The sequence below is a fragment of the Cygnus atratus genome, chromosome Z (genome assembly GCF_013377495.2).
Source record: "Cygnus atratus isolate AKBS03 ecotype Queensland, Australia chromosome Z, CAtr_DNAZoo_HiC_assembly, whole genome shotgun sequence".
NCBI lineage: Eukaryota > Metazoa > Chordata > Aves > Anseriformes > Anatidae > Cygnus > Cygnus atratus.
The window spans coordinates 34,398,974-34,425,276 of NC_066396.1; the positions used below are offsets into that span (position 1 = coordinate 34,398,974).

Genomic DNA, 26,303 nt, shown 5'->3' on the forward strand with positions numbered 1-26,303 from the left:
TACTATAAACTTATTTGAATTAGCTTTAACCCTATTCTGTTTCCAGGCTTCAAACTGCTGATGGTGTATCATGCCCTGCTCTGTGTTTCTACATTGTAACCCAACACTGATGTCATCCACAAGTCACTCCTTGTGCACTGTACTGGGGACTTTTTTTTTCCCTTGCTTTTTTTCTCTTCTCAACTCCAGTTTGATATATCTATTCTATGTGCTTACTTTTTAGCACTGGTACTTTCTCATTCCACTTTTCATCAGTTCCCAGCCTTCCTTTTCCAGCCTCCTTTCTACTGCTTTACCATCTCATTTTCCATAGAGTTTTGAAAAAGAATATTCTTCTAGTTCCTGAATCCTCTTCTTCTAGTTATTCATTTTTCCAGACTTCTACTTTGAGCAATACCAATCAGCCTTGGCTTTTCTGACACTCTTCTCTATCCTACAACTCTTACTCTAATCACATATTTGTCTTTATTACTTATATTCTTTTATGTCCAGTACGTTATTGAAGAAAATGCTGTATACAGAAATCCTGATTTTCCTTTAACTCTTCTTAGTTCATTTTTTATCCCAGTTGCAACTGAACATTTCTTTAAGTTTCTATAACATTTCCTTCCCAAAACAGATAAAGAAAAAAAAATAGATTTACACTCCTTGAGTTTCATGATCCTTAAGCTCCAGGAGTAGGTCTGAATTTTAGAGCTCTGTCAAATGCCATGTCCAGACTGTGAGCAATTCTGTAGAATAAACTGAGTAAAAGAAATCTCACCTGTATTCCATGAAACCCGAGGAGCATTTGTATCTGCTGTCCTGATAGAAAGATGCACTGTGATAGGTAAACTCCTTTCAAAGTAGAAGTCATGAACCTCAACCTCTAGCTGTTGAAAAAACAGAGAGTTTATTGGACAAAAAAAAAAAAAAAAAAAAAAAAAAGAGCCTGAAAACCAACTGTACACCAAAACACATACAGTGTGTTCTTATCTCAGTGATACATCCTAGGAGATTTTAACATCTGATAATAAAGTAACAAACAAAAGTCAGTTTAGCTTGTAAAGAGTCTTTGAGATTCTGTACTAGATTAAGTATCTGTCTTCTGTGTTCTTGACAGCAAATGGAGGTAATCTGCAATGTGTAGAAATTGATGGGAAAGGTGAGCATTTTTATTGTTGGTTGGGGTATAATTAATACTGCAATTAACACAAAACTTTTTGATAGCAATAATAAAGGGGAGAAGGGGCACTTCCCCCTTTATTGATACCTGTAGGAGGAAAAAAATATTTTGAAAAAAAGATATGTACTGGCACAAAAAAAAAAAAGGAAAAAAAAAGGAAGTGAAAGGGAAGTGAATAAAGGGAAGGGAAGGGAAGGGAAGGGAAGGGAAGGGAAGGGAAGGGAAGGGAAGGGAAGGGAAGGGAAGGGAAGGGAAGGGAAGGGAAGGGAAGGGAAGGGAAGGGAAGGGAAGGGAAGGGAAGGGAAGGGAAGGGAAGGGAAGGGAAGGGAAGGGAAGGGAAGGGAAGGGAAGGGAAGGGAAGGGAAGGGAAGGGAAGGTACGGGAAGGTACGGGAAGGTACGGGAAGGGAAGGGAAGGTACGGGAAGGGAAGGGAAGGGAAGGGAAGGGAAGGGAAGGGAAGGGAAGGGAAGGGAAGGGAAGGGAAGGGAAGGGAAGGGAAGGGAAGGGAAGGGAAGGGAAGGGAAGGGAAGGGAAGGGAAGGGAAGGGAAGGGAAGGGAAGGGAAGGGAAGGGAAGGGAAGGGAAGGGAAGGGAAGGGAAGGGAAGGGAAGGTCAAACTCTTCAATTGCCCAGAAATTCTTAAATCAGCAGTCAATGCCGAAAGTGGGATGGAGAAGAGGCACTTACAGAGCAGAGAGTTTGGTAGGATGACTGCTACTCACACTAAGGAAACAGCAAAAAGGAGGTTCCTCTGACAGTTGAGGTTAAAAGAGGCACACTGTCAGCATCAGGAGCCAACACGTACTACTGCTGCTCTGCTTTCCAGTCCAGTCCACCCTTTCTCCAGCTTACCTTTCTCTGATTTTGCTTTTCTTCAGACAGTTTCATTGCTTTAACAGCAACTATTTTTTTTTCTTAACTATTTCATCAGATTTAATTTCAGAATATTTATATTTTTCTTTAAATAATTTATCTTCCTCCCATTCTATGGCTATTGCTTATTTCTCAGAGTAATGGCACACTACTGAATTCCACAAAATGTCCTGATTACTAAAAAATCACTGGACCCAAAGTGGGAGACATTCATCTTCATCACTCTCTGGCAGATCTGGAGGGTGAAACATTGCTAGCAGCAAACATGGGAAAGGTAGAAGTGGTGCTCAGTTCCTTCCCATAATACATAAATGTATTCCTGCAGCCTTGGTCTCACAGATTTACACTGTTTAGTTGTTTACTTACTACAGACCTGCAGACGCCAGATCTTCAGAAGAAGAAGAAAGAAAGAAGAAGAAGAAGAAGAAGAAGAAGAAGAAGAAGAAGAAGAAGAAGAAGAAGAAGAAACAAAAAGAAAATTGTTTTTAGATATTTTCAGACAGAAGGGATAAAAATCTTTGAGTTCAAAGAAATTCCTAAAGTAGCGAGCAACAAAGACATGGTTTGTGTTAGACTGGTAAGCTAATGAGTCATAGGTGAAAGTGGTAAAATATATAATCTCAGTTCCTGTATTGCATATAGTTAGAGAAACAGTATGTTTTGTTCTGAAAAATATCCATTACAAATGAATGCATTTATTTATAGATTAACGAATTGCAAGGAGATGAAAAACAGCAAATGTTCATGTTTTACACTGTTACCTCATAACTCCTCCTCTCTGTGTGGCTGTTATTTGGAGGCTGATAAGCAATGAGCATTTCACTGAGATCCTTCCATGTGAAGGAGCCAACAGGTTTTGTGTGGTCTGATAAATGAGTGATGAAGCCCTGCAGAGGTGGCTTGGTAATGTTGAACACAAGCAGGGACTTTGGAGTTTCATTGTCTTCAGCATCAACTGTTGTGGTTGTAATGGAGGTTAAAATAAATTGGTCTACTTCCAGGAAGAACTTGGCCCCCAGAGCAGGTTTGGGAACTTGATTGGGAATAGCGCCTTTAATCTGAACAGGGAGCCATGCATATTCAGTCTATAACAGGGAGAAAAAGGAGAACTGAAAGGACAAAGTGAAGCAAACAACATAAATTCAATTTCCGTTACCTTCACATAGCTAATTGGGGCACTTGTTAAAGCAATAAATTATTCTGAAAAGAATTTAAACATTTTCATGATAAAATGCCTAAAGTAAAATATTTATACCTCAGGAAAAGTCTTCCAGGTTCACTTGTCTTCGTTGTGGTTTTAATTTTGGGCTGAAACAACTTGCCTAATTTGATGTGAGTTTCATGAATAATTTTACCTGACAGAAACATGCACATGAGTCATTAATTATTATTAACTGAAAATGCTCACACAGCTCTTAGCTTATTAATTACTATATATGTTGAGAGCAGTGCACTTCATGCTCTGTAAAGGGGTGGAATTATGCCAGGATTAATTTTGCTTTCAGGCTAAACTACTGATGACTGCCAGTAAACAGACAGAGGTGTTTCTCTGTAGCATAGGGACATAAAGATAATGCATGTAATTTGCCCAGCTGGCAACACTGTAAAAATAATTAAATATATATATATATTTTTTTTTTTGAAACCAGGAAGACAGATATTGTAAGTTGCATAGAAGTCTACCTTGTGCAGAGTTTTGCTTCTGCTGTCTGTGAGATCCAACCTCACAGGAATATAATCAGTGTCCGGTGAGGGAGGGTCAAGGTGCTGATATCGAATCCCCATCCTCAGAAACTCTTCACAGCTCATTTTTGTGTTGTGGATGACTCCCACTCCCAGCATACAGCTCCCATTTCTGCACTGCTGGCCTGGGCTGTGCTCTGTAACCCAACAGAAGCCATAGTGAAACAGTTAACTGAGCAGAAACCAATACAGGAAGCCTGTTCACTAGGCTAAACTAACCCCGATTTCCTGACCCAATTTATCCTACAGGATTTTGCTCTCAGCTGAGCTTTTCCATCTCCGGACTCCCTTGGTCCTTGGCAAGATGCTTCCTCCAACAACTCCCTCTGCTGTTTCTACTGGGTTTTGGCACTCCCAAAGCCATCACATTGGTCTACAGGTCTCAGAGCCAAAACCAGATTCCTGTTAGGGGATTACTGACCATTTGTGAGCTGCATTTTGCCCCACACAAACTTCATGACCCTTTCAGTTTCCAAGATAGCTCAAGCTGTTTGTTAAACTTCACATGACCCACTCCTACCCAGCATGTCTGGAGCAAACAGCAAATGCAGTCTGCCAGGTCCCTTTGAACCTGCTAACATAAACGGCTAAAGCACTTCGTACTAGGGCCAGGGAAGAAGCTCTGTGGCTGATCCCCACGAAGCTGTTCCTGCTGCACTTCCCCCATGATGAGCTGGCCATGAGCAGGCAGGTGGGTTTCCGAAGAGGTTATGGAAATGGTACATTCCAGATTTATCTTCCTGTCGTAGTCAAAAGTGAGGACATTCTTGTCAATTGCCCTGGACAGACCATAGTACTCGGGCACCTCCAGGGCTCGGGAGCGCATTTTGATGATGTTACAGTCTGGCTCAAGTAACTGTACATGAAGGGTGAATGTTTCTACAAACGTTTCAGTTTCTGTAAACCTGCAAGTGATAGGAGGAAATGAATTATGCTTCATCCCATCTGTCACTCTCTGTGAATTTGACATTAGCCTCACTTTCTAAACTGAATTACTTGAACCCCTTTCATTCATGTGCTCTCAAATCCCAGATCTGCAGAGAACATGAGGTGTCCAACACAACTGCCCACCTCTTCATGCTTGTAAAAAGGTTGTCAGCGAAGGAATAAGCTATTTGTTGTTTATACCCAAGGGTCTGTGTCCCTGTCAGCAGTAAAGCACAGGACATGCCATGCTTTTAAAGTACTCATGCCACTTTCAATAACAAAAAGAATAATCACTGGCTTTCTGTAATGAACAAGCAGTATATAATATTTAGCAATACTAACAAACACATTTTCACAGTGTATCTGAAATATATCATGAAAAATGTTCCTGTAAACAGATGGTCAGCTGTTCATTAACGATGCTGCTGCTGAATCTATGTAGTTACCACGTGTACAGCAGAACCTGCTTTTACCCTGAAAAATGGACTGCTTGCTCTTCATTACAAAATTGCATTCCTTGTAACAATAAAGTGTGATGATCCAGTGTGATCCAGTGCTGCTTACCTGTACAGCCTGAGCATGACCATGTCTTCATCTAAAATTGGACAACCATTGTGGGTATATTTGACTTCATTAGGAAGGAAGTGGCAATCAAAAACCTATGGAGGAAGAACAGACAAGTACAACACTGTCAAGGAAGATAACTTCATAACTTCTGTTGCTGTTCTTTCTGGCTATCAGGAATGCATCAGCCTAAGGAAATTTCTAATCTGCAGTGTATTTCTGTAAATAGGTATTTACCCATTTTTTGGTCTCCCAGAGAGATCCAGAGCACCAAGAGCAATGTGGGGATGCTGGCGCTCTGCAGTTAGAAAGGCATATAAAGGTGATTTTCTCATGCCACCAAGTCCCTTCTTTCCCCTGCAGCTCAACAGCCAGATTAGCACACACTTATCCACCACCTCAGCGTGTGGGTGTATGGATACAGTTGTGCTCATAGGAAGGACTGCAACTGATCTGAACTGCCAACAGTTTCTGAAGGATAACATTGCATTTAATAGCTTTACAAGTTGTTTATGCTGTATCTAGTTTAAACATTAAATCCTTTATATATATATTATATATATATATATATTGCTCTGGAGGGTTCTGATATGCCCATTCTTCACAAGAGAGATTTAGATTTTGGGGCATATGATTGATATGTCCTCACATACGCCAGTTTGATATGATATGTCCTCACATATGCCAGTTTGAGTGTCTGGTAAGTTACATGCAGTTATAATTTTTAACAGAGTTTAATGACTGAAAGCTCCTAGCATTGATAAGATCATTTCCAAGTTATCCTTGTGATAAGAGGGAACCCTTGCACATCCCATGCATAGACAGAGGATAATCAATATTTCATATCTACAGAAAGAACATGTAAGTGTCAGCAACAGGGCAGAAGCTAATCATTTCTTGTGTGTTTCACTGCAGAGTTAAATGTGTTTTTGATTCAGTTTCTATGAGCAATATTCACACATGATTTTTTTCCTCTGTGTACTAAAATAAAATCTGTTTAGCATTCACCAATAGTTCTGATGAGGTCATAACCAATCAGAATTAACACATGTGCAGTTGACTGGCAAGTAAGGGCTTTTTGCAGAAAGTAGTTATTTCATACTACCAGTCATTTCTTAAAATACAGTAAAAGAGTAAAGAAAATGGAGTGGATTGCCTTAATTAGCTACATCTCCCAGCTGCTCTGGAGGATGGTAAAATTGAAAGGGCTTTTTGGTGAGATTCTGAAATGCTGACTGTAAGTGTTGTAAACAGAGAAATTTTTTAGATGCTCTGAATTTCAATGTAAAAATAAAGTAATGCTCTCAGTAGTAGTAGTAGTAGTAGTAGTAGTAGCAGTAGTAGTAGTAGTAGTAGTAGTAGTAGTAGTACAGCAAGATGGAAGTTCTAATGCTGTGTAAGGGCTACATAGAAACAAAGGTCAGTAGTTCTTACATCTTTCAATGTAAATCAATGAAATAGTTGGGATGCACTTCTGTTAATTGCACATTAGCAATCAGAAATTTAGAAATTAGAGTTCATCTAATGTCCCTTCATCACTTTCGTTATTACTGGCAGTGTCCATTTTCACTGAAGTTACTCTCAGAGGCTCAAGCTGCGTGGTAATTGTTGCATATTTCTAGTGATTTTAAAATGTATTCCCTGCTTTTAACTTTTACCAAGAAGCAGATTGTACAAAATCATAATTTTTCAGTAAGTAATGAATTAGTTGTTTATCAGACACATATACATGGATTTACCACCCTATTCCAACTGGCCAAAATAATCTTGGAACAATCCACAATATATGGTGTTACAGATAGTATGACTGATTTTTGTTTGTTGAGGCTACTTAGGAAAAAAAGGACAAGGAAAGTTCATGAAAAAATGCTTTATATAGAATCAATGTTTGAACTATGCTGTGTTTGTTCTGCTGTGTTGTTTTCACATGTTTTAGAAATATATTTTGCTATTTTTCAGTATTCAGCAAATAATATGCCCTTTTCTTACTTATTATCTTCTCTTTTTTATGCAAGCTAACACAAAGGAAGGTGATATAGTTAAGTAATGAATTAGTCTTCAGTGATATTCTAGAAGAAAAAAAAAGTCAAAGACAGTTTTTAGTGGTGTGTCAAGCTAAACAAAAATATGCACTTTATATAGGAAAGTCACTCATACTATACCTTCCTGTAGTTTAGTAACATACACTGATGATGAGATTCTTCACTGATATAAACCAGTGAAGAGCCCTCAAGGTCTGTAGTGTTTTTGGTGACAAGTAGACCTGACCTGCACCTGACAATTGGCTCCTCAGCTGATGCATCCCTGTTCTTACAAGAGAAGACTGCCTACAACCGAGGAGGTGGTTATTCATATCAAAGAAATTATTTCTTTCTTTATAAGACATCATTAGTTCCACCTCTTAATTGATAACAAGGGGATAGAAGATGAAGGACCTTTCCACAAAGGTCTGTTACCACTGACTGATTATTTTATATGTGTATAAGACTCAGTCTGCTTTGCAAAAAGAAACATCTGCTTTATGTTTCCTAATATGTTTTCCTTTTATATGAGCAGGCAACTCTAATTGTCTATAAATTCACTGGGTAAAACAAAGGAGATCTAAATCTTTTCCTAATTACTATAGAGATTTGTTTTTTTTTCCACTTCAACTGCTTTTCAATTACAAATTATAATTAAATTGTCACACATTCCTAGTACATTACTCACTTTAATGGCAGTAAAATAGATCAGATCAGAGAGATTTTCAGGCGGTAGAATTTCCTGGTAGAAAGAGCATAAGTGGCACCAGGATGGCCAGACTCTGGCATGTTGTTACAGGAATGGTTAAAGATCAGACAGCACATTTGAGTGTACCATTGAAAAGAGAAGGTCTTATCCTACAAATGGCATCTTGTTCTTTCCCAGCTGGAGAATATGACTTGAGACAAGCAGACTGCCTAATTCTCTGGCAGTGTCCATGGAGAAACCCACTTGGAAGCATGTTTGCAGTGGTCTCACCTCCATGTGGCTACAAAGGGGAGGAGAAGGCACCTTTCCTATTGGGATGTCACTCAGGCCAGCACCCATCCAGGGGAGGTATCCCCACACCACTAGCAGGCACAGCCCTTCTCTGTCTTGGTACCCTGTGTCCACCTGCCCACGAGAGTTCATTCTTCCAGGTGAGGTGCACCTGCAGCCTCCAAGAGGTGTTTGTGTGCCTGGGCTAGAAATGGGACCATGAAAGGATGAGCACTTCACTTAACAGAGGTGGGGTTGGGAGCAGAGAAAGGCAAGGACCCTAGGTATTTAAGAAAAAATGAAAGCAAAGAGTAAGGTCAATTTCTCAGTCAGCAGCCTTGCATACAGAAACAGTCTACTGGCAATGCGGTGTGTAAGACTCTCTTTTTCTCCTAGTGGACCAGGCAAGGCTGGGGAAGTGGAGAGAAAAAAATGCTGTACAAACCCCCGAGCTCAGAGAAGAGGGTTCTCTGCAGAGCCTTCCAGCAGAGGTACTGAACTTCCTGGGACCAATCTCTGGAGAAGCTAATGTGTTAACCTGTTCATCACCTGCTGTTTTCCCTGGCGTGAATGTCCTGGTTTGGCAGAAGTAATTGTGGTGCAAAATGGTGTAAAAAATAATGTTGATGACCACGCCAGAAGCTCTGAAAAACTTTCTGAGGCTGGTGCTTCTGCAGAGACCACCACAAACCTCAGGGAGAGTGTTTAAAAATCTAGACACATACACAAATATAGTCGAGTATGCTATATGGTACAATTAACAAAACTTTAGAGAAACAGACAAAAGCTGTTTGGTTATGGTTCATTTTAAAGCCATTAATCTACCTCTACCATTATATTTTCATGCCAGTTACTTCCAGCTCCCTCCTACTATGACTTCAATGGAGAGATTTGTGAGGCAAATGAGTGAACGGTGGTATGTGAAATATATTTCATCATTCCTACAAGCTTGAGATTTTAAAAGAAAACAATTTTTTTTAATATATTTGCCATCTGTTAGCAATTTGGCTGTTGCAGAGTGCAGCAAACAATACTGTACACAATGTGTTTATTGTATGTGATGATTTTTTTTTCTTAATTGCTCCCAAGGTAGTGGCTGCATGACTAAAATGCAAAATGCTCTAGCTGGCTCTGCATTACCCAAGGGACGGTGGATATCCTTATGGTAGAAAAACAGGCAGCTGAGAGATTGGAAGAGGTCTCATAACCAAAAGTTCTGAAATACCCATTCTTCATTTGTGAAAGGAGACTCTGACCAGACCCACTTTCATGTATGCATGTTACTGAGCTCAACTTTTCAATTTCAGGGGTGCAATCCTCTGTCAGCTGGCTAACTTTAACAAAAAGTTGAATCTCATTCACATAAAACAGTCAGTTCTATGCAATTTAACCACTGCCACAAAAAATCTTACAGAAAGCAACACTTCCTACTTTCTCCCATACTTGTACACAGGCAGACACGCAGAGCAGCACAGCAGGGCCCAAATACCTGTGGAGTTAGTTTCCCAACCCTCTGTGTTATTGGCTCATTTATCACAACTTCAACTTTGCACACGTCCTTCTCTCTGGGGATGGAGAACTTGAGGTCATCTTCTGACAGGAAGACAGACTGTCCCTTCATCACTTTCATGCCAAGGTTGACACTAATAAAGGAGGAGCAGACAACTCTTAGGAGAATGGACAGCAGTGGCAACAACCAGGTTTTCTCAAATGGCTTCATATTATTAGGGTACACCAGCTCTTTTCCACTAGTGAAAATGTTCTTGATGAAAGTGGTCTTCTCTTCCTCCGCCAGCAGATTTACACCATATAATGAAGGACCAAAACATTAGTCACAGGATAAAATGTACCACGTTTTCTATTAAGATGCATCTCTTGACTGAAATTTGGACAGAGACCTTTCAAAATATCCTTGGGTTTTTATAAAATTCATTAGTCAAGCCAGACGAAATGATAAATGTGTTCTCAGAGTACTTCTAAGGTTTGTTAATCCTTTAAAAAAGAGAAAAAAAATGTATAAGGCATTTAGCATCTCTTAAAAACAAACAAGCAAGCAAGCAAGCAAACACATTTCCTTATAATTCATTATAATTGCAATTTAATTTCAATCAACAAATGAACTTTACCTTTGAACACCATTAAGAACATATATGCTCAGAAAATTAGCTATGTACTAATGAGACTTCTCCCTCAACAGATAAGCTCTCACTGTGCACTCCAGACATTTTCACAAATAAACATTTGGTATGTAGGATCCTCTGCTACCAGCCATTTTTACCACTGGACAATGTTAGTTTTACTGAGTAGCATATTAATCAAAGTGTATGAGTATTCAGGTAATTTCAAAGTGCAGAAAAGTAGGCCTTTGTCCAGATTCAATGTAAATAGTAGAATAAAGTAGAATAAGGGAAGTGTGGCTTTTTGTTAAATACATTTTTTCTGTGACATTGAATGTGGACGAAAAAACTCAACCTTTAGCTCAAAACATGTTCCTAGTACTCTCTACTCTTCCTACTACAGTGACTGACTATCCCACAATGTTAAGAGATATATGATACTGCACTGCAAAGCTGAATTTTTTCTTTTTCAAAAAAAAAAAGTATAGTAATCAGTCTGAACTGAATTAAAAAATAATAATAATAAAAAAAACAAAGTAGTAATAGGGAACGATAGACAACAAGACAAATAAAATTACACAAGGTCTCTCATGCCCCTAGTTACAGCTAATCTCCTTTTTCATGTTTATAACTTCATAAGAAAGCTTGGTTCTTCTGTCATTGACCAAGCAGTTCTGAAATCCTTATAAGACCCTTATACAACCCTCCAAAGTAACTGGATCTGTGGCCCAAAGAATAGGCAATAATATTGATTTAATTAAATCTAGATCCTGAGCAATTACAAGCTATTAAAGCATCAGGATTCCTTCAGTTTCTTGTAAAAGTTTAGTGCTCTGACTACTGGTTCACACAGTGTAAATATGACCCTGCCAACAGTGAGCTTTCCTGAATATTAATTTAAAAATAAAAATAAAAATAAAAAAATCCATGTATCTCTTTATATTTCTTTCATTATTATTCACAGACAAGTGTTCACTCTACTGTTATCTGCAGAGTGACCTTTTGAACAGTCTACACTTGTACATAGCCATCAGCTCAGTTCTATGGTTCAGTGAACAAATGGCAGTTAGAATTTGTTAAAGATTATCCCCTCCCTAAAGTAATACAAGACAGATCCACTCACTTCAGCCCAGATTTAAAACTGAAGACACTGGGACTAACATATGTTTAAAGTTAGATGTATGTTGACTATGGACCCCAGATCTTAACTCTAGTTTTCTGGCTTTTTATCTAAAAATCTTTGCAGTTTGGTCTAAAATATGCAGCTTTCTCAGTCTGAAAAAGTCTAGGAGAAAATGTAGAATTCTAGGTAGAGAAAGGAGAATGAAATTCATGATTTCATCACGTTTTTTAATGTGTTCCAGAAAATAAATAAATAAATAAATAAAATTAAAATTGAAATAAAAAGCTCAACTTATTTAAAAGCATTTACTTACACATACAGATTTTACTAAAATCCTAATATATAAATGTACCCAAAATATATGCTAATTTTTGTTTCTTTCTGTTGGATGAGTGTGCATGACACATCATCAAAATGAGCACATCTGAGTCAGCACTCTTCTTCCTGTAATTCACAGTTTTGAAAGACAGTCAGCAATTCCATAAAGGACAGCATGGAAAGAGGGGGAGGAAAACAAATTAGACCTCAGGCTTTTTCCAAGTGAAAAAGTACAGTTTTCAGCACATGCACCCTTTTAGCCTGAATATCTGACTGGCATTTATCACCTAGTGCACGGAATGCTAGCATTTTTCAGAAATACACTATGTTTCCTTAAAATATCAGTTGCAAAGCATGGACAGATGTTCTGAGTGAAGACCTGCTTCACTTGCCCTGCCCTCATCTTACTTCCTGAATCTAGCATGGCAAGGACTGGGCTGAAACAACCTCCTTCACATATGGCTCAAGAAGATGCTGTGCTTAATGCCTCCTCAGGCTTCAGGCATGCCAGAATCCTTGGCCAGCAGGAAACTCCTGGCAGAGGGACTGCAGTGGATTTTAAATTGTCGGAAGAGGAGGAGAAAGAGGTGGAGGAAGAGGAGGAGGAGGAGGAAGAAGAGGAGGAGGAGGAAAAGGAGGAGGAGGAGGAGGAGACCAAAAAAAAAAAAGGAATAGAAAAAGAAAAAAAAATATATAGCCTGGACAGTCTTTACTCCCACCTGAATGGCTACCACAAAAGCACCTTGTACCTTGATGCAGCCTAAGCTCCAGTCCAGCAGTGACAGTGTTCAGCAAATATATTGTTCTCTTTACATGTTCCATACATGCTTATGAAAGAGAAAGCCAGCTGTATCTCTCAAACAAGCACTGTCAGAGCATTGCTCTTGTAGAGACATCCACAGCTCACTGTGGTTAAGCTCAGGTTGATCTACATTCTGGTGCCTGGGCTATAAAACCCAAGACTGAGTGCAGGTATAAACCTGAGGCATGTGCAGTGGTTTATTCACTGCCTTTTCTTACCCTGCATCAAAAACACTAAGAGCAGAAAGGCTCCCAGTGGAGCCAGGAGCATTTTGTCCAATTTCGTAGTGGATGTATGTGGATGTACCACAGCTGGTGATGCCACTTTTTTTTGTGGCCCTTCTAAATTGCTTACAGCTTCCCTACTGCTCTACCCTTAATATCATCACTAAGCCTGATTCATCCCTCCTATTCCTTCTTGTGTCACTTATGTTTCCAGAATGAAGGATACTGAGGTATTACTTCCAAATATGCTGCAATATTTCATATAAACTTAGATGCTTAATGAAATCACAAAGTTCATTAACAATGCATTAGGAAGATTAGTGCAGTGTTTTTAGACTAAGATGTTTCCTCATTGATTTTCTAAAGGTTTGGCTATAGAGTAAAATAGCTGAACTCCAGGTGAGTTGTGTGCTTACCAAGCTCACAGAAATAGGACCTAGCAGCTTAGGTCTGAGAAGCAAAACAGACATAACAGTTCATCACTGTATTATATATTAGTTGCTATCTCTTGGCAGGGTTATGAATAGTCAAGGGTCTGGAGCACATGATTTATGAAGAGGGGACAACACAGCTGGGTTTGTTTAGCCTGAAGAAGCGAAGGCTATGGGACAATCTTATATCTGCTTTCAGATGTCTAACAAAGGAGTGCAGAGAACCTGGATGTGAACAGCAAAGAAGTAAGATGCAACAAACAAAATTCACAACAAGGGAAATTCCAATTAGATATTAGGGAAGAGAAATCCACAGAGAGCACTGCCAGTGGAACAGGTCACCCAGAGAGGCTGTGGAGTCTCTATGGTGGAATTTACCTGCAGGGGTCTTTTACACCCTAAGTCGTGCTATGATTCTCAGCCGGAATGATACAACTTTCTGGATCCCAGGACCCAAGTGAATTACCCTCTGTGTTTTTCTGAAACACTGCATTGTACCCTGCAGACTGTCCAGTAATTCCTGTGAGATCCAATATAAAACCGTACTAGCATAAGAAGTGTGTTGACAAAGAAAGAGGCATCCTTTGACATGACTAGAGGTGGATTTGCCAATCTGACACTGCCAGAGAAAAACTGCCTGAAATAAACTGGGAACCTGGAAAAGGAGTCCACCTCTGGCAATTTGGACAATGGATATTCTTCTTGGTGCAAAACATCACCCCAAGGATGTGTACAAGGCACTGTGCAAGGGACACTCAGCAAGGGGAACTCCGAAGAGCTCCTTGTCTACCAGCAGACCTTTGCCCTGCTCTGCAGATGATCCCAGGGGAGCAAGAAGGGAGAGGGAGAAGCAGCCTCTGAGGAGGCATTGGTGTGACTCTGATGAGCTAAGAGTGGAGTAGAGCACATTGGGTACAGTTTAGAGGAGAGTGACTGAGAACGTCTGATGTGGTTTGTTAAACATTTCCTCCAAATGCTAGAACTAGTTTTCCCTCAAGGCTGCTGGTGCACATGTGAAAAAATATGCAATGGTTAATTACAAGCATAAGTGTTCCCACCAACTACAAATGACTTTGAAGAGGGGAGGGGAGAGGAGGGGAGGGGAGGGGAGGGGAGGGGAGGGGAGGGGAGGGGAAGGGAAGGGAAGGGAAGGGAAGGGAAGGGAAGGGAAGGGAAGGGAAGGGAAGGGAAGGGAAGGGAAGGGAAGGGAAGGGAAGGGAAGGGAAGGGAAGGGAAGGGAAGGGAAGGGAAGGGAAGGGAAGGGAAGGGAAGGGAAGGGAAGGGAAGGGAAGGGAAGGGAAGGGAAGGGAAGGGAAGGGAAGGGAAGGGAAGGGAAGGGAAGGGAAGGGAAGGGAAGGGAAGGGAAGGGAAGGGAAGGGAAGGGAAGGGAAGGGAAGGGAAGGGAAGGGAAGGGAAGGGAAGGACTCAAACACTGTTGTAGAGTTATCACTATCACAAAATTTCTGACAGAACTTCTCAATTTAGCATTAACTAGTGTAAATTTCTCAAGTGTTAACTGTCTTCAGAATCTGGAGAACTGTGTTTGTCCCTTAAAAGTATCTATGAACTATGGAAAGCTAGACATCTATGCAGAACCCATCCAGAGGTACATACAGAAACTCTCAGCTGTGTACCTCCAGAACCATGTCAAAGTACATCTGGTCTTTTAGATAATCTTTGCAAACAAAATTTATCATTGCAACTCTGAATGAAATTTTAAAGAATGTAAATATTAATAAGCTGGTGGAAAGGTTTCCAGCACTTCTTTTTTATTTAAAGCTATAAAGGCAGGTATCCCTGAGTCTGAATCTGGGGGGAGCTAATGTTAGGTAAATAAAGACTAATCCCAAAGATTTAGATACACTTCTACTAATGCAAAACTACTGAAAATAAGACTGGGGTGGGGGGTGGGGAGATAGCTCTCAGTTGTAATACTTAAAACCTTACTAAAAGAATTGTAAACACAAGCGACCATAAGCCAAGTTTCAATGACATCCAAAGTCTTCAGTGAGCTTTGGATGAGACTTTAGGAGCTGTGACTTTAGGATGAGACTTTAAACTGTGTGACAAAATCTCTGCTGCCTGGGAGATTTCACAGAACAATAGCATTTGAAATTGCCCTCTTCTTTCACAAAGCTTAAAAGAGATTATAGAACATGATTGGTTTGGGCTGGGAGTAGGCCTGATTTGCTTTAATGAACACCAAAGAAAAGTTTACCAAAAAAAAAAAAAAAGACCATGGGATTTTTTTAAGAAGGCAGAATTAAAGAGAACAAATTGTTGCTCCTTGCACGATTTCTAGGAAATGAGATAAATATTATTACAGCAATTAAAACTTACCCCAGGGCAATGAGAGGACCCTAAAATATTCAATTAGGGGATTGTCACTTCAGAACGTGCAATTAACCCATGCACCGTTGGACTGTTTGCTATTTAACGTCTTAGCTCTGCACACTACAAACAAAGATTATAGGCCACAGTGAAACTAAGTATTCAACAAGGTATTTGCTGAGTTAAGGAATGCTAGGTAGCAGTTTTCTTCTTTTCTTCCCTTCTCAGTTTTGGTCTGTAAACAAAGTCCTATACACTTTTTCACAAATCCTGTGCATCTTTATGCAAAGTATTTTTTGTCTATTGACTTATCTTCATCAAGGAAAACAGTTGAAGGATGTAAAGCACATCAGATATATGCAGGTCATTAGAGTTTCTCTGTTGTCCTCTTGTAGCAGTGGCATAATACTTAGAGTATAAAGAAACAAAAAAATAAGCAAAGAAACAAAAAATTGTTCTTTATTCTACTCTCTTCCACATTACAGATATTGATTCTAAGATTAAAACCTGATATAGTTTCAGTTTACAGAGGTTAGTTTTTACTTCAGTGTTCATTCTCAGTGTGTCGTTGTTAATCCCATAAACTAAATTATGATTCATCCAAGCTTAGGGTATTAGGTGGTGGAAACTGAGTATAGCAGTATCCCCCATTTGCCGAAGGGCCACCATAAGATTGAAAGCATATTTGGTGTTACACAAAGACAGACAAGAAGCTGAGGAGAAAAATCTGAATGTGATCTCATAAACATTAATGCAGTGTAATGTGAGGTATTGGACCTTAAGGCAAGGGGGAAGGAGCAGGGTGCTAGTTTCACCATGCGGACAGGATCCCTTCCATAATCAAATACCTGGGGCTCAGCGCCAGGAGTGAGGACTGAGAGGTAATGGAAAACCAAATTATTATTTTCCACAGAGTTCCTCAGTAGCCCTTGCTGAAAACCCTTTCCATTTCTAACCTGTTATGAGACCCCTTCTGCAGCAAGCTGCAGCTGCAAGGCCCTCCCTTCCCGTTAAACAGAGTTAAGGTGCAGAGGGCAACTGGGGGGCTAGGGGAGTTAGCGGCAGGACAGTCGAGGGGAAGAGGAATGCTGAGAGAAAGACTTTAAATCAACCAGTAGCAGGGATACATAACAGCTTGGCACATAACCATCTCACAGCGTACTGTTGAAAAGGCAGAGCAGGTCAGGATCCCAGGCTGAGACTAACAAGAAGAAGCTATTGATTGCAGTTGCCGCTTAGACACCATCTTCAGCACAGTGCCCTTTTAAGTGTTAAATATATCTGCTTATAGTGTTAGAAGTACATTAAATTTTGCGATAGAGATCGTAGTGTTGGCAGATGTCTAATTTACCAAAGACAACTGAAAAAGCAAAGAAAATCAAGTCTTGGCTATTGTTTTCCTATCGACAAGAGACTAATACCTAAACTGCATTTTCTGAACAGGTAAATATCTTATCCCAAACAGAACAATGAAAATGTCCTTACCTTCGGTTCTTTTAAGCACAGATGGGAAGGATAAAAATGAAATGATTTTTTTTCTTAGTTGCTCTTTATGTTTTTAAGACCTTTACATAAGTAGGCATTGCCACACTCTGGCTACCATGCTCCACCAGACATGAACACTGAATTGGAACAGAGTGCAATGCAGACATGACTCAGATAAATAAATTATTATATCTTTTTGACAGCTGTTTGAGGAACTCCATAAAACACCCCAACTTCCAGAGAGGTTCCTCCGCTGATGCTGTTAGTATGATATTTTCCTGCACATCACCCTCATGCTCCTGGGACTGAGCACTCACTGATTTCCCATCTTCCCCTTGGCAGCATAAAGCTACAGAAGACATCTGTTTGCAGGGAGGTAAAGCCAGCCTAGGAGAAACACAGAACAAGCCAACCACTTTGCCATTTCCAGGACTAATTAACCTTTCAGAAGATTTGGATATTTCCACTTATAATTTTATTTAAACCATTCAGATACAGCAAGAAGTTGTTCTGTCAGCAATTAAAGGGAGTAGGCTACTTCTCAGTGTAGACAGTAACACAATCCACTGTGTTTTTTACCGCTTTTGTTTGTTTGTTTGCTTTTATTTTAGTTTAGTGTCTTGGTGGTACTTTCATAAGAGTATGACACAACTGTGAAGCTCAGGAAGTTGTTTAATCTCTCTCCCTCTCCTCTTTCTGTACAAGAATGGAGAGAAATCCTGGAGACTCTTTGTTATGAGAGAGGGGGTAAAAACTAGGGGAAAACTGGTGAAAATAGTAAAATGAAAGGACTAGAACAACTGCTAGATAAGCCATTCTTTTGGCTTTGTATATAATCATATGCACTGCAGAGAGAGAATAAGAACGACTCTTCCTAACAGTAGAGAAGTCAAGCAAGTGGGTAGACGAGTGGTTTCCCCTGGTCCACACAGAAATGACTCAAAAGTAAAAACGAAAACTACCTCTAATAATGGAAACTGTGGATGGGTGAAAGAAGGCAAGTGTAATGGCTAGAGGAAATTTCCCAAGAGATTTTAACTTCAAGTAGATGTTTCATTTTAGCAATTAACTAGCTATGGATAGAAAAGAAACGAGTGAAACATAAGACACAGACACAGACACAGATTTCTAGGTTGGAAGAGACCTCAAGATCATCGAGTCCAACCTCCGACCTAACACTAAGTACTCCACTAAACCATATCGCTAAGCTCTACATCTAAACGTCTTTTAAAGACCTCCAGGGATGGTGACTCCACCACCTCCCTGGGCAGCCCGTTCCAATGCTTAATAACCCTTTCGGTAAAGAAGTACTTCCTAACATCCAACCTAAAACTCCCCTGTCGCAACTTTCGCCCATTCCCCCTCGTCCTGTCACCAGGCACGTGGGAGAACAGACCAACCCCCACCTCACTACAGCCTCCTTTAAGGTAACTGTAGAGAGCAATAAGGTCACCCCTGATCCTCCTCTTCTCCAGGCTGAACAAGCCCAGCTCCCTCAGCCGCTCCTCGTAAGACTTGTTCTCCAGACCCCTCACCAGCTTGGTCGCCCTTCTCTGGACTCGCTCGAGCACGTCCATGTCCTTCCTGTAGCGAGGGGCCCAAAACTGAACACAGTACTCAAGGTGCGGCCTCACCAGAGCCGAGTACAGGGGGACAATCACTTCCCTAGACCTGCTGGCCACACTGCTTCTTATACAGGCCAGGATGCTGTTGGCCTTCTTGGCCACCTGAGCACACTGCTGCCTCATATTCAGCCGACTATCAACCAATACTCCCAGGTCCTTCTCGGCCAGGCAGCTTTCCAACCACTCATCTCCCAGCCTGTAGCTCTGCTTGGGGTTGTTGCGCCCCAGGTGCAGGACCCAGCACTTGGCCTTGTTGAACTTCATACAGTTGACCTCAGCCCATCGGTCCAGCCTATCCAGATCCTCCTGCAGAGCCTTCCTGCCCTCGAGCAGATCGACACACGCACCTAACTTGGTGTCATCTGCAAACTTACTGAGGGTGCACTGGACGCCCTCATCCAGATCATCGATAAAGATATTAAAGAGGACCGGCCCCAGTACCGAGCCCTGGGGGACACCACTTGTGACCAGCCTCCAACCAGATTTGACTGCATTCACCACTACTCTCTGGGCCCAGCTATCCAGCCAGTTTCTAACCCAGCGAAGCGTACGCCAGTCCAAGCCCCGAGCAGCCAGTTTCTTGAGGAGAATGTTGTGGGGAACGGTGTCAAAAGCCTTAAAAGCAGGCTACCTAGCAGGCTACCTAAGCAGGCTACCTAAGCAGGCTACCTAGGATTAGTCAACGATTATCATGTTGGTGTTAGAAGGATAAAAGTATTTGCCTAACCTTGAACCATGAGTTTGGCAAGCAAAGGCAAAAATTAGGGCACTGCGCTCAGTAGTTAACATGACAACACAAAGCTGGCTCTGCAGCCCCATACTTTTCCATGACCTTTGCGAGCTATGGACACACCTCAAGTGTGAGGTGCTAGATGAGCTCAGCCCATGGCAAAGCAACTACACCAGTGAATGAATGCATCCCTGACCCAAAGGCCTGGGGGTGTGAAAGCCCATGGAATAGGAACAGAAAAAGCCTTCTGTGCAAGGAAGAGAAAAGTGAGGAGACAGGGAGCCTGTGACCAGCTGCCTGGTAGTGACCTTGTTTCACTACACCATGAACTACATGGTGTGATACCTCTGTGAAACAATCATCAGGCTGTGGTGATGAAATGCAACACCACTGACACACTGCACCTCTCCGCAGTGTCGTGCATCTGCTCATGTACTGAGGAAGCTGTGTGATCACACCCAGCCTTGTCCTGCACGGACAGCTGTGGGCTTCCACCTCTGGCTGACACCCTTGTATGGATAAAAACTTACTAGGAGCACAGCATGTGGTTTTGATGTTTTTAGAATAATTTCTTTACGCAGTGTTATTGGTTGGCTGGTTTTCTGAGTGTGGGGGAAAAAGCTGGTGAGCCTTGAAGCTGATGGCAGAGGTTTTGAATTTCTGCAAAGGAAGATTTTGCAGGCTGCTCTGCACAGACAAGCTCACTGAAGGGTGTACTGCATCTCACAGGACTAAACAAGCGTTGCAGTCTTCTGCACATGCTACACACAGGATTTTCTCGAATGCTTAAATTTTAACAGCTGGTAGATGGTATAGTTTACACTTTCCCACAATCACGGTGTCTTAGTTCATCTCTCTGAGCCTTAGACATGTGAAACTTAGAGACTCATTTGAGATTTTCACCAAGATTACTGCTATACTCTGGCTGAAAAAGATGAGTCTCCAAAGAGCAATTCCTTCCTGTTTATACTGATACCTAAAGGCAAGAGGACAAATTTAGAACAGACACAAATTTAGGTTTACAAAGTTGTGCGAGGGGGCTTGATGTTCCCTACATACAAATCAAGAGATTTTGAAGTTCTGTGAAATCCATAATGTAACATAAAAGTGGTATTATTACATGCAAATTATATTTAACAAACAGAGAGAATGCACTAAATCAAATAGTAGCACACCTTATTGAAATTATTGTAGATCCAAAACCACACAGTCCTTCTTTCATTAACAGATTTTTATTGACAAAGTTATATCCTTCTGCATTCAGGGTGCCTGCACACTGCAGCTACAGCCTGTCTGCTCATGCGGTCAATGGTATAATGGTTTTAGACAACTGGAGGCTATATTTGGCAGAAAATCACACATGCTCCAGCTACAGTTTATTGTCACAGCCAGCTACTAGAGTTCTTTGAAATGCTGTTGCAGGTGATGATAGCAGCTAGAGACAGAAAGAGCACATTTCATTAAGGACTGTTTAACAACTTCCCAAACATAGTCTATTCAAGTCTTTTGTCCAACTGCACAAAACGCAGCTGAATCACACCAGGGATCTCATATTGCAAGTTGTGAAATCACAAAGTTGTGACGGACACCCTCGCTACAATAATTGCAGACCACACAGCCAATGGCAGGAGATAAGTAAATCAGGGTCCACAAGCAGTGGCCACAGAATCTCGGAGAGAGACAGAGAAAAGCAAAGTTAAAGTATTCATCAAGAATGATATGCTTACTGTCTCTTTCTGCTCAACAAGTGTAATCAAGCAGATCCCACTTTTAATGTAGCATTAATTGACTAGCATGTGCTACGTTACTGTGCTGTTTTTACTACACATATTGTTGCCATCTAAATTCACTGTTAGATTGACGATGAAGTCAGAGGTCAGTATTTCTTTTCCCCATGAATACATTCATTCTTCTTGCCCTGTAATTAGTATCATAAACATTATCACAGAAAAGCACTTCGAGGACTGCAGAAAATGAATTTAATGAGGGAACAGGCATGAGGTAATTCCACTTAAAAATTCAAGTCATTGTTCAGGAACTTGTTTATTCATTTGTCATTATACTTGCCTAACTCTTCCCAGAGCAGGGATCAGTGCTAGAGAAAATGGTCAAAATCTAAAGGTGCCCAGATGCAAACCAGCTTATTCTCTAGAGCAAAACAATCTGCATGCAGTCATGTTATTATTAAAATAAACCATACAGAAGAATCACAATGAAAATGCTGGCAGGCTCACAACAGTAATGCCCAAGTAAGAGAAAGAAGATGGGACAACTTCTACAGATGCATGTACTCTTTCACTGTGCAAAGAACTGGTGATTTCCAGTATCAGTGCATCCCACGGACACACTGGACACATGTCACCAGCAGGCATGCGTTTTGCCTAAAGTAATGAGTAGCTCTGAGTTAACTGAGATGATGAACTACTAGAACTCTTTAGGCAGCAAACACATAACTTGCAAAATACCCTTTTAATAAATACTTCAAGAAGCTATGTATAATTGTCTGCAGGACTTTTTGAAGCATCTCAGAACAACACAGAGTGAGAGAAACTAATCTCTAAAAGCTGTTTTAGAGTTTAAGTATACATAAGTGAATAAAAATGAGCAAGAAATTAAAAGACTGTGCAGGCTGTGTTCTTGTGTGTTCAGAAACAAACATTTACACACATATATGACCAATGAGCAGCCATCTAAATCAGATGAGTAAAGTCAGCTGTCTAAACACACAAAAATGTGAAAAGCCTTGCAGATATCTCCTGCAAAATAAAAGTCTACAATTTTAAAGCATTCATTTAAAAACAAATTCTTCCAGTTAAATAATATATCCTTTGGGCAGACTTACTAATAGCAAAAGTTTTCATGATGTTTTCCAGTGCTTCGTAATACATTTCTCTCTCTCAGTGTGTTTTTATTAAAAAGACAATTTTAAGAAAAGAACTCTTACTGTTTCCAAGCTCTTATAAAATATAAAAGCATAAAGTTTTATTAGTCCTGGTGGAAGAAAGCCAGCACAGTTAAGAAATCTGTATCAACTTGAATCTTAAGTTAAACTAAGCTACTTGGAACCCTTAACTTCCATGGGTCTACTAAACAACCAGCAAAACCCAGCGCCTGTTTCCCTTCTAAGTCAGAACTGAGCTTTCAACCACCCCAAGTTCAAAAAATTGCTGTCTGATTGCCTTGGTGCAACATTTGTTAAGCATTTAAATATTACAAGCACAAACACAATAGCATTCAGCATATACAACAAACCTGAAACAGATACTTACGGGTAGCAATATTAGTCCAGGAGGCTGAACACAAGATCATACTAAAATGAAACGAATAATGAATGTCACTGACCTGGTAGTCTCTGGTTTAAAAAGGCTGGCAGAGAAAGAAATCCAATGAGTGGGCGACAGAGGGAGGGAGGGAGGGAGGGAGAGAGAGAGAGAGAGAGAGAGAGAGAGAGATGAAATTCCAGTCTTTTTGGTCAGCTTGGCTGTAGTTTCCTTTGTACTAAAATTTGACAATAAACACTCTTTACTTGCAAGACTGCTCCTGGCTGCAGAGCCCCAGAGTACAAATGCTTTTGGGCTCCCTATGATAAGGGCATTTTGAGATGCCTTGCAGTGTTTACACTCAGCAATGCCTCTCTGGCAGCCAGCCCCGGATCTTCCCTTTCCCTTCTGCTAGTTAAATCTGTTGGGACTAGAAACTGAACTCCTGTGAATAATGCTTGCTCATTTTTTCTCCCCACTTTTGCTGGCTTACTCCCTACTACACACACACACACAGGCACACACGCAAACTTATGTATGTATTAAAGACTCAGAGATAGTTGTGACAAAATCTTTTCAGATCACTCAGTTTTTCCCCTCAAAAAGGGGAATTCTTTAATGAAATACAGATGTGATTAATTTCCTTGCTAATATAGTAGCATAGTTTAGTTTGATGTTATTTGAGGTTGGACGATTAAATTAAAATCAAGTAAATTATCTATTTTATTGTAAAGTGTATTGCATGCTTACAAATGTGATACTTCTTACAAGCTGAACTGTTCAGCTGGCTGCAGTTCAAAATCCTTTTGCATAAGAAAGTATAAAGCATTCAAATTAGCACAGTACAGGCCAAATCCCAGCAATTATTTAACACCTCAAGATACCCCTCCAGCCTTCTGACACCAGATTTGCATCAGATTTGTAGATTTGACTGGCTGCTGGAAGTCTGTAAAATGTGCTACCACACTCTGGCATGTTGCTGTACCCTGAGAAGTATGCTCAACAGTGCACATTTTGAGAGTGCAGAGGCTACGTTGCAAAGTTACCTTTCTCAGCATTGCCAGGGAGAGACCACCTTATTACCGTTGCAGCACTGGAGCCAAACCCATTTTTAAGCATAGGGGTAATAAATGTTTTCAGCCCAGCAATGGGAGCATTGCTACAAGTCAAAGGGACATGTGGGAAAGGGTTGCTGACTCCCCTGTGTAAGCTGGGGACAAGTCCAGCAGGAATGTAACAGGCCTAAGATCACCTCCTCTTGCAGGCTGACTTTGACCCTCATATGGAAACAAAACTGCAGTATAGAAACACAAAACAGTCGATAGTATAGAAGAAAAGAACCAGCAGATGCTCCTGTGTCATGATGTAAAGGCAGATGAAGAAAACAGACTACTGTTAAAATTTAAAACTCTAAGTTACGCCATGTGTTATACACTACAATATGGGCTATAGTCACTTAAGAAAAAACACTAGGCAAAAAAAACCTCCTTCGGGTACAACAGTAGTATCAGAGTGGTATAATGTCCAGGTTTGTCCTTGTAGCAATCCTTGGATTTTATAAAGTTTCAGAAACACTTGGAACGAGTATTTATCTCCTGTGAGCCATGTAGCTGACTAATTTGCATGTTTGTGCTTGTGTTTACTGAAGTGTGGCTTGTAACTCACTGTCATGAATGGATGGTTTGTTTGTTCCGTACAGTGGTCTGGTTGGGATCATCAACATAACTATACTTACAGGCTGGTAGAAAAAGCAGTGGCTTGTTTTGAATTGTAACTTCTTCAACCCATTAATCCATAGCATAATTGCAGAAGCTCCTTTCAAAATAGTTTGATTACTCCAGCAATGAATGTGGCCTTCTATTTCTGATTGTCATCCTTAACCTTGATTGATTTTGGAATTCATCAATGTCACATTATCTAAAGAATAGGCTAAAATTACAAAAGGTTTTCTTGTGAAATGCCAGAGCACTGAAAAGAATACACGCCTTCTATATATACACTCACTTCTTACTTCAACATTTGTCCACACGGGAAAAGGAATACCTCAGTTTCCTGTGAATTTAACTTAAGCACAGTATATATCCCTTCTTAATTAGCAACTAAAATCTTACAGCCCCAACTGTTGATATGAAGGTAATCATTCAGCTGTTGTCTGTAAGCTGTCTGTAACAAGGTATAGTCATAATCAGTACCATTCTTTCCTGGCTTTTATCTGGAAAGAAAAATGTGTACCTGAGGCACAAACAGGCAAGAACACATAGACAGAGAGAGCAAACTCTTCTCTTTCCTTTCAACTCACATTAATAAGCAACAGCCTAAACTATTAACAATGTCTAGAACTGTAAAGAGCATGCTGATCTGCACAGTCAACAGCCCTGCCAGGAGGATGAGGTTCTCAAAGCAACAAAAGTCTCATGCTTATGTGAAACGTGAAGGTTGCACACAGGAAGATCTGCTGAACTGCAGGGGAAAAACAGAAACAATTATTTCCTGGGTATTTATAACATGGCAGAAATTTTATTCTGTGAGCAGCACCACCAAGCTGCAGCAGCATCTACTGGCCCACTCTTCACTCTGATGAAGGATGAGAACAGCGTGAAAGATCATGTTTAAAAGGGCAAATATTAAATCTACCTTCCTCTCACTCTCCAGATTGTATATCCTCTGTCCATAAAGATTCACTGTACTCTTGATTACCACAAATGTGGGAAGACCCAATACACTGAATTATTTTCTTCCTAAACATAAAAATACACGATCAGCAATGCAAAGTGAGACAGTGAACAGGAAATTAATATATGCTGACAGACAGCTGATCCTGCCAGGAGCTATATATCAGGTAGCCTTGAATGGGGACTTGCCTACTGGCTCCCATGACCAAGCTGAATTTATTTGTAAGAACATTATAAGAGCTGCCATCTCAAAAAAAAAAAAAAAAAAAGACAAACAAACAAACAAACAAAACCAGCACACTTCCTATAGAACAAACAAGTATAATCTGGGGCTACTGCTAGACTGTGGCTGGATCCCCTGGCACTATCGCCACAACTAGGAGGGGAATGCTGGTGTTCCTGACATTTGTCTTCATCCACAGTAACCCAGCATTCAGACAAGAAGTTAATAATGAAATTCATAATGAAACTGTCTGATTGATATTTTCTCTCTTTATCTAAAACATTCAGTAGAGCACTACCAAGTAAATACTATACAAGATACTCCTTTGAGTTCTCTCATAGAAGACTAGGTGTCTATTGGTTATCAGGTATGGCCAAGCAAGAAATATGCCCAGTTTCCATGGTACAAAGCAATTAACATGTATATCACAACAGAGGAGATGGTCCTTGCTGCAAGGAGCACAACCAATTCCTCTTCCACTTCTGAGCCACAGAAATACATCACCCAAGACCAGAAAAAGCCTCTCTGCTTGTCACTCAGAGTCTCTGAGCAGCAGTGGTGGAGAGGTCACTGCAGAAGCAAATTAAATAGAGAGCTGCCTAGTTAGATTAATGACAGTCTGCAGACACCCCATACACATGGCCAACATATCCTCAGAGTTTGGAACATAGTCCTGGACAGTTCTGGTGA

At 40.5% G+C, this 26,303-nt stretch overlaps 1 protein-coding gene across 1 annotated transcript in view; it reads right to left on the bottom strand.

Moving 5' to 3' along the window:
• Window positions 1-22,791, bottom strand: part of FREM1 (FRAS1 related extracellular matrix 1) — a 69,581-nt gene extending 46,790 nt beyond the window's left edge. The window contains 7 exon segments of the mRNA XM_035569734.2: window positions 764-872; window positions 2,800-3,123; window positions 3,722-3,918; window positions 4,385-4,686; window positions 5,273-5,367; window positions 9,762-10,264; window positions 22,728-22,791. Of these exon segments, the coding sequence (XP_035425627.1) occupies window positions 764-872; window positions 2,800-3,123; window positions 3,722-3,918; window positions 4,385-4,686; window positions 5,273-5,367; window positions 9,762-9,992 (1,258 nt within the window). The 5' untranslated portion in view covers window positions 9,993-10,264; window positions 22,728-22,791.
• Between the last annotated feature and the right edge of the window lie 3,512 nt (window positions 22,792-26,303).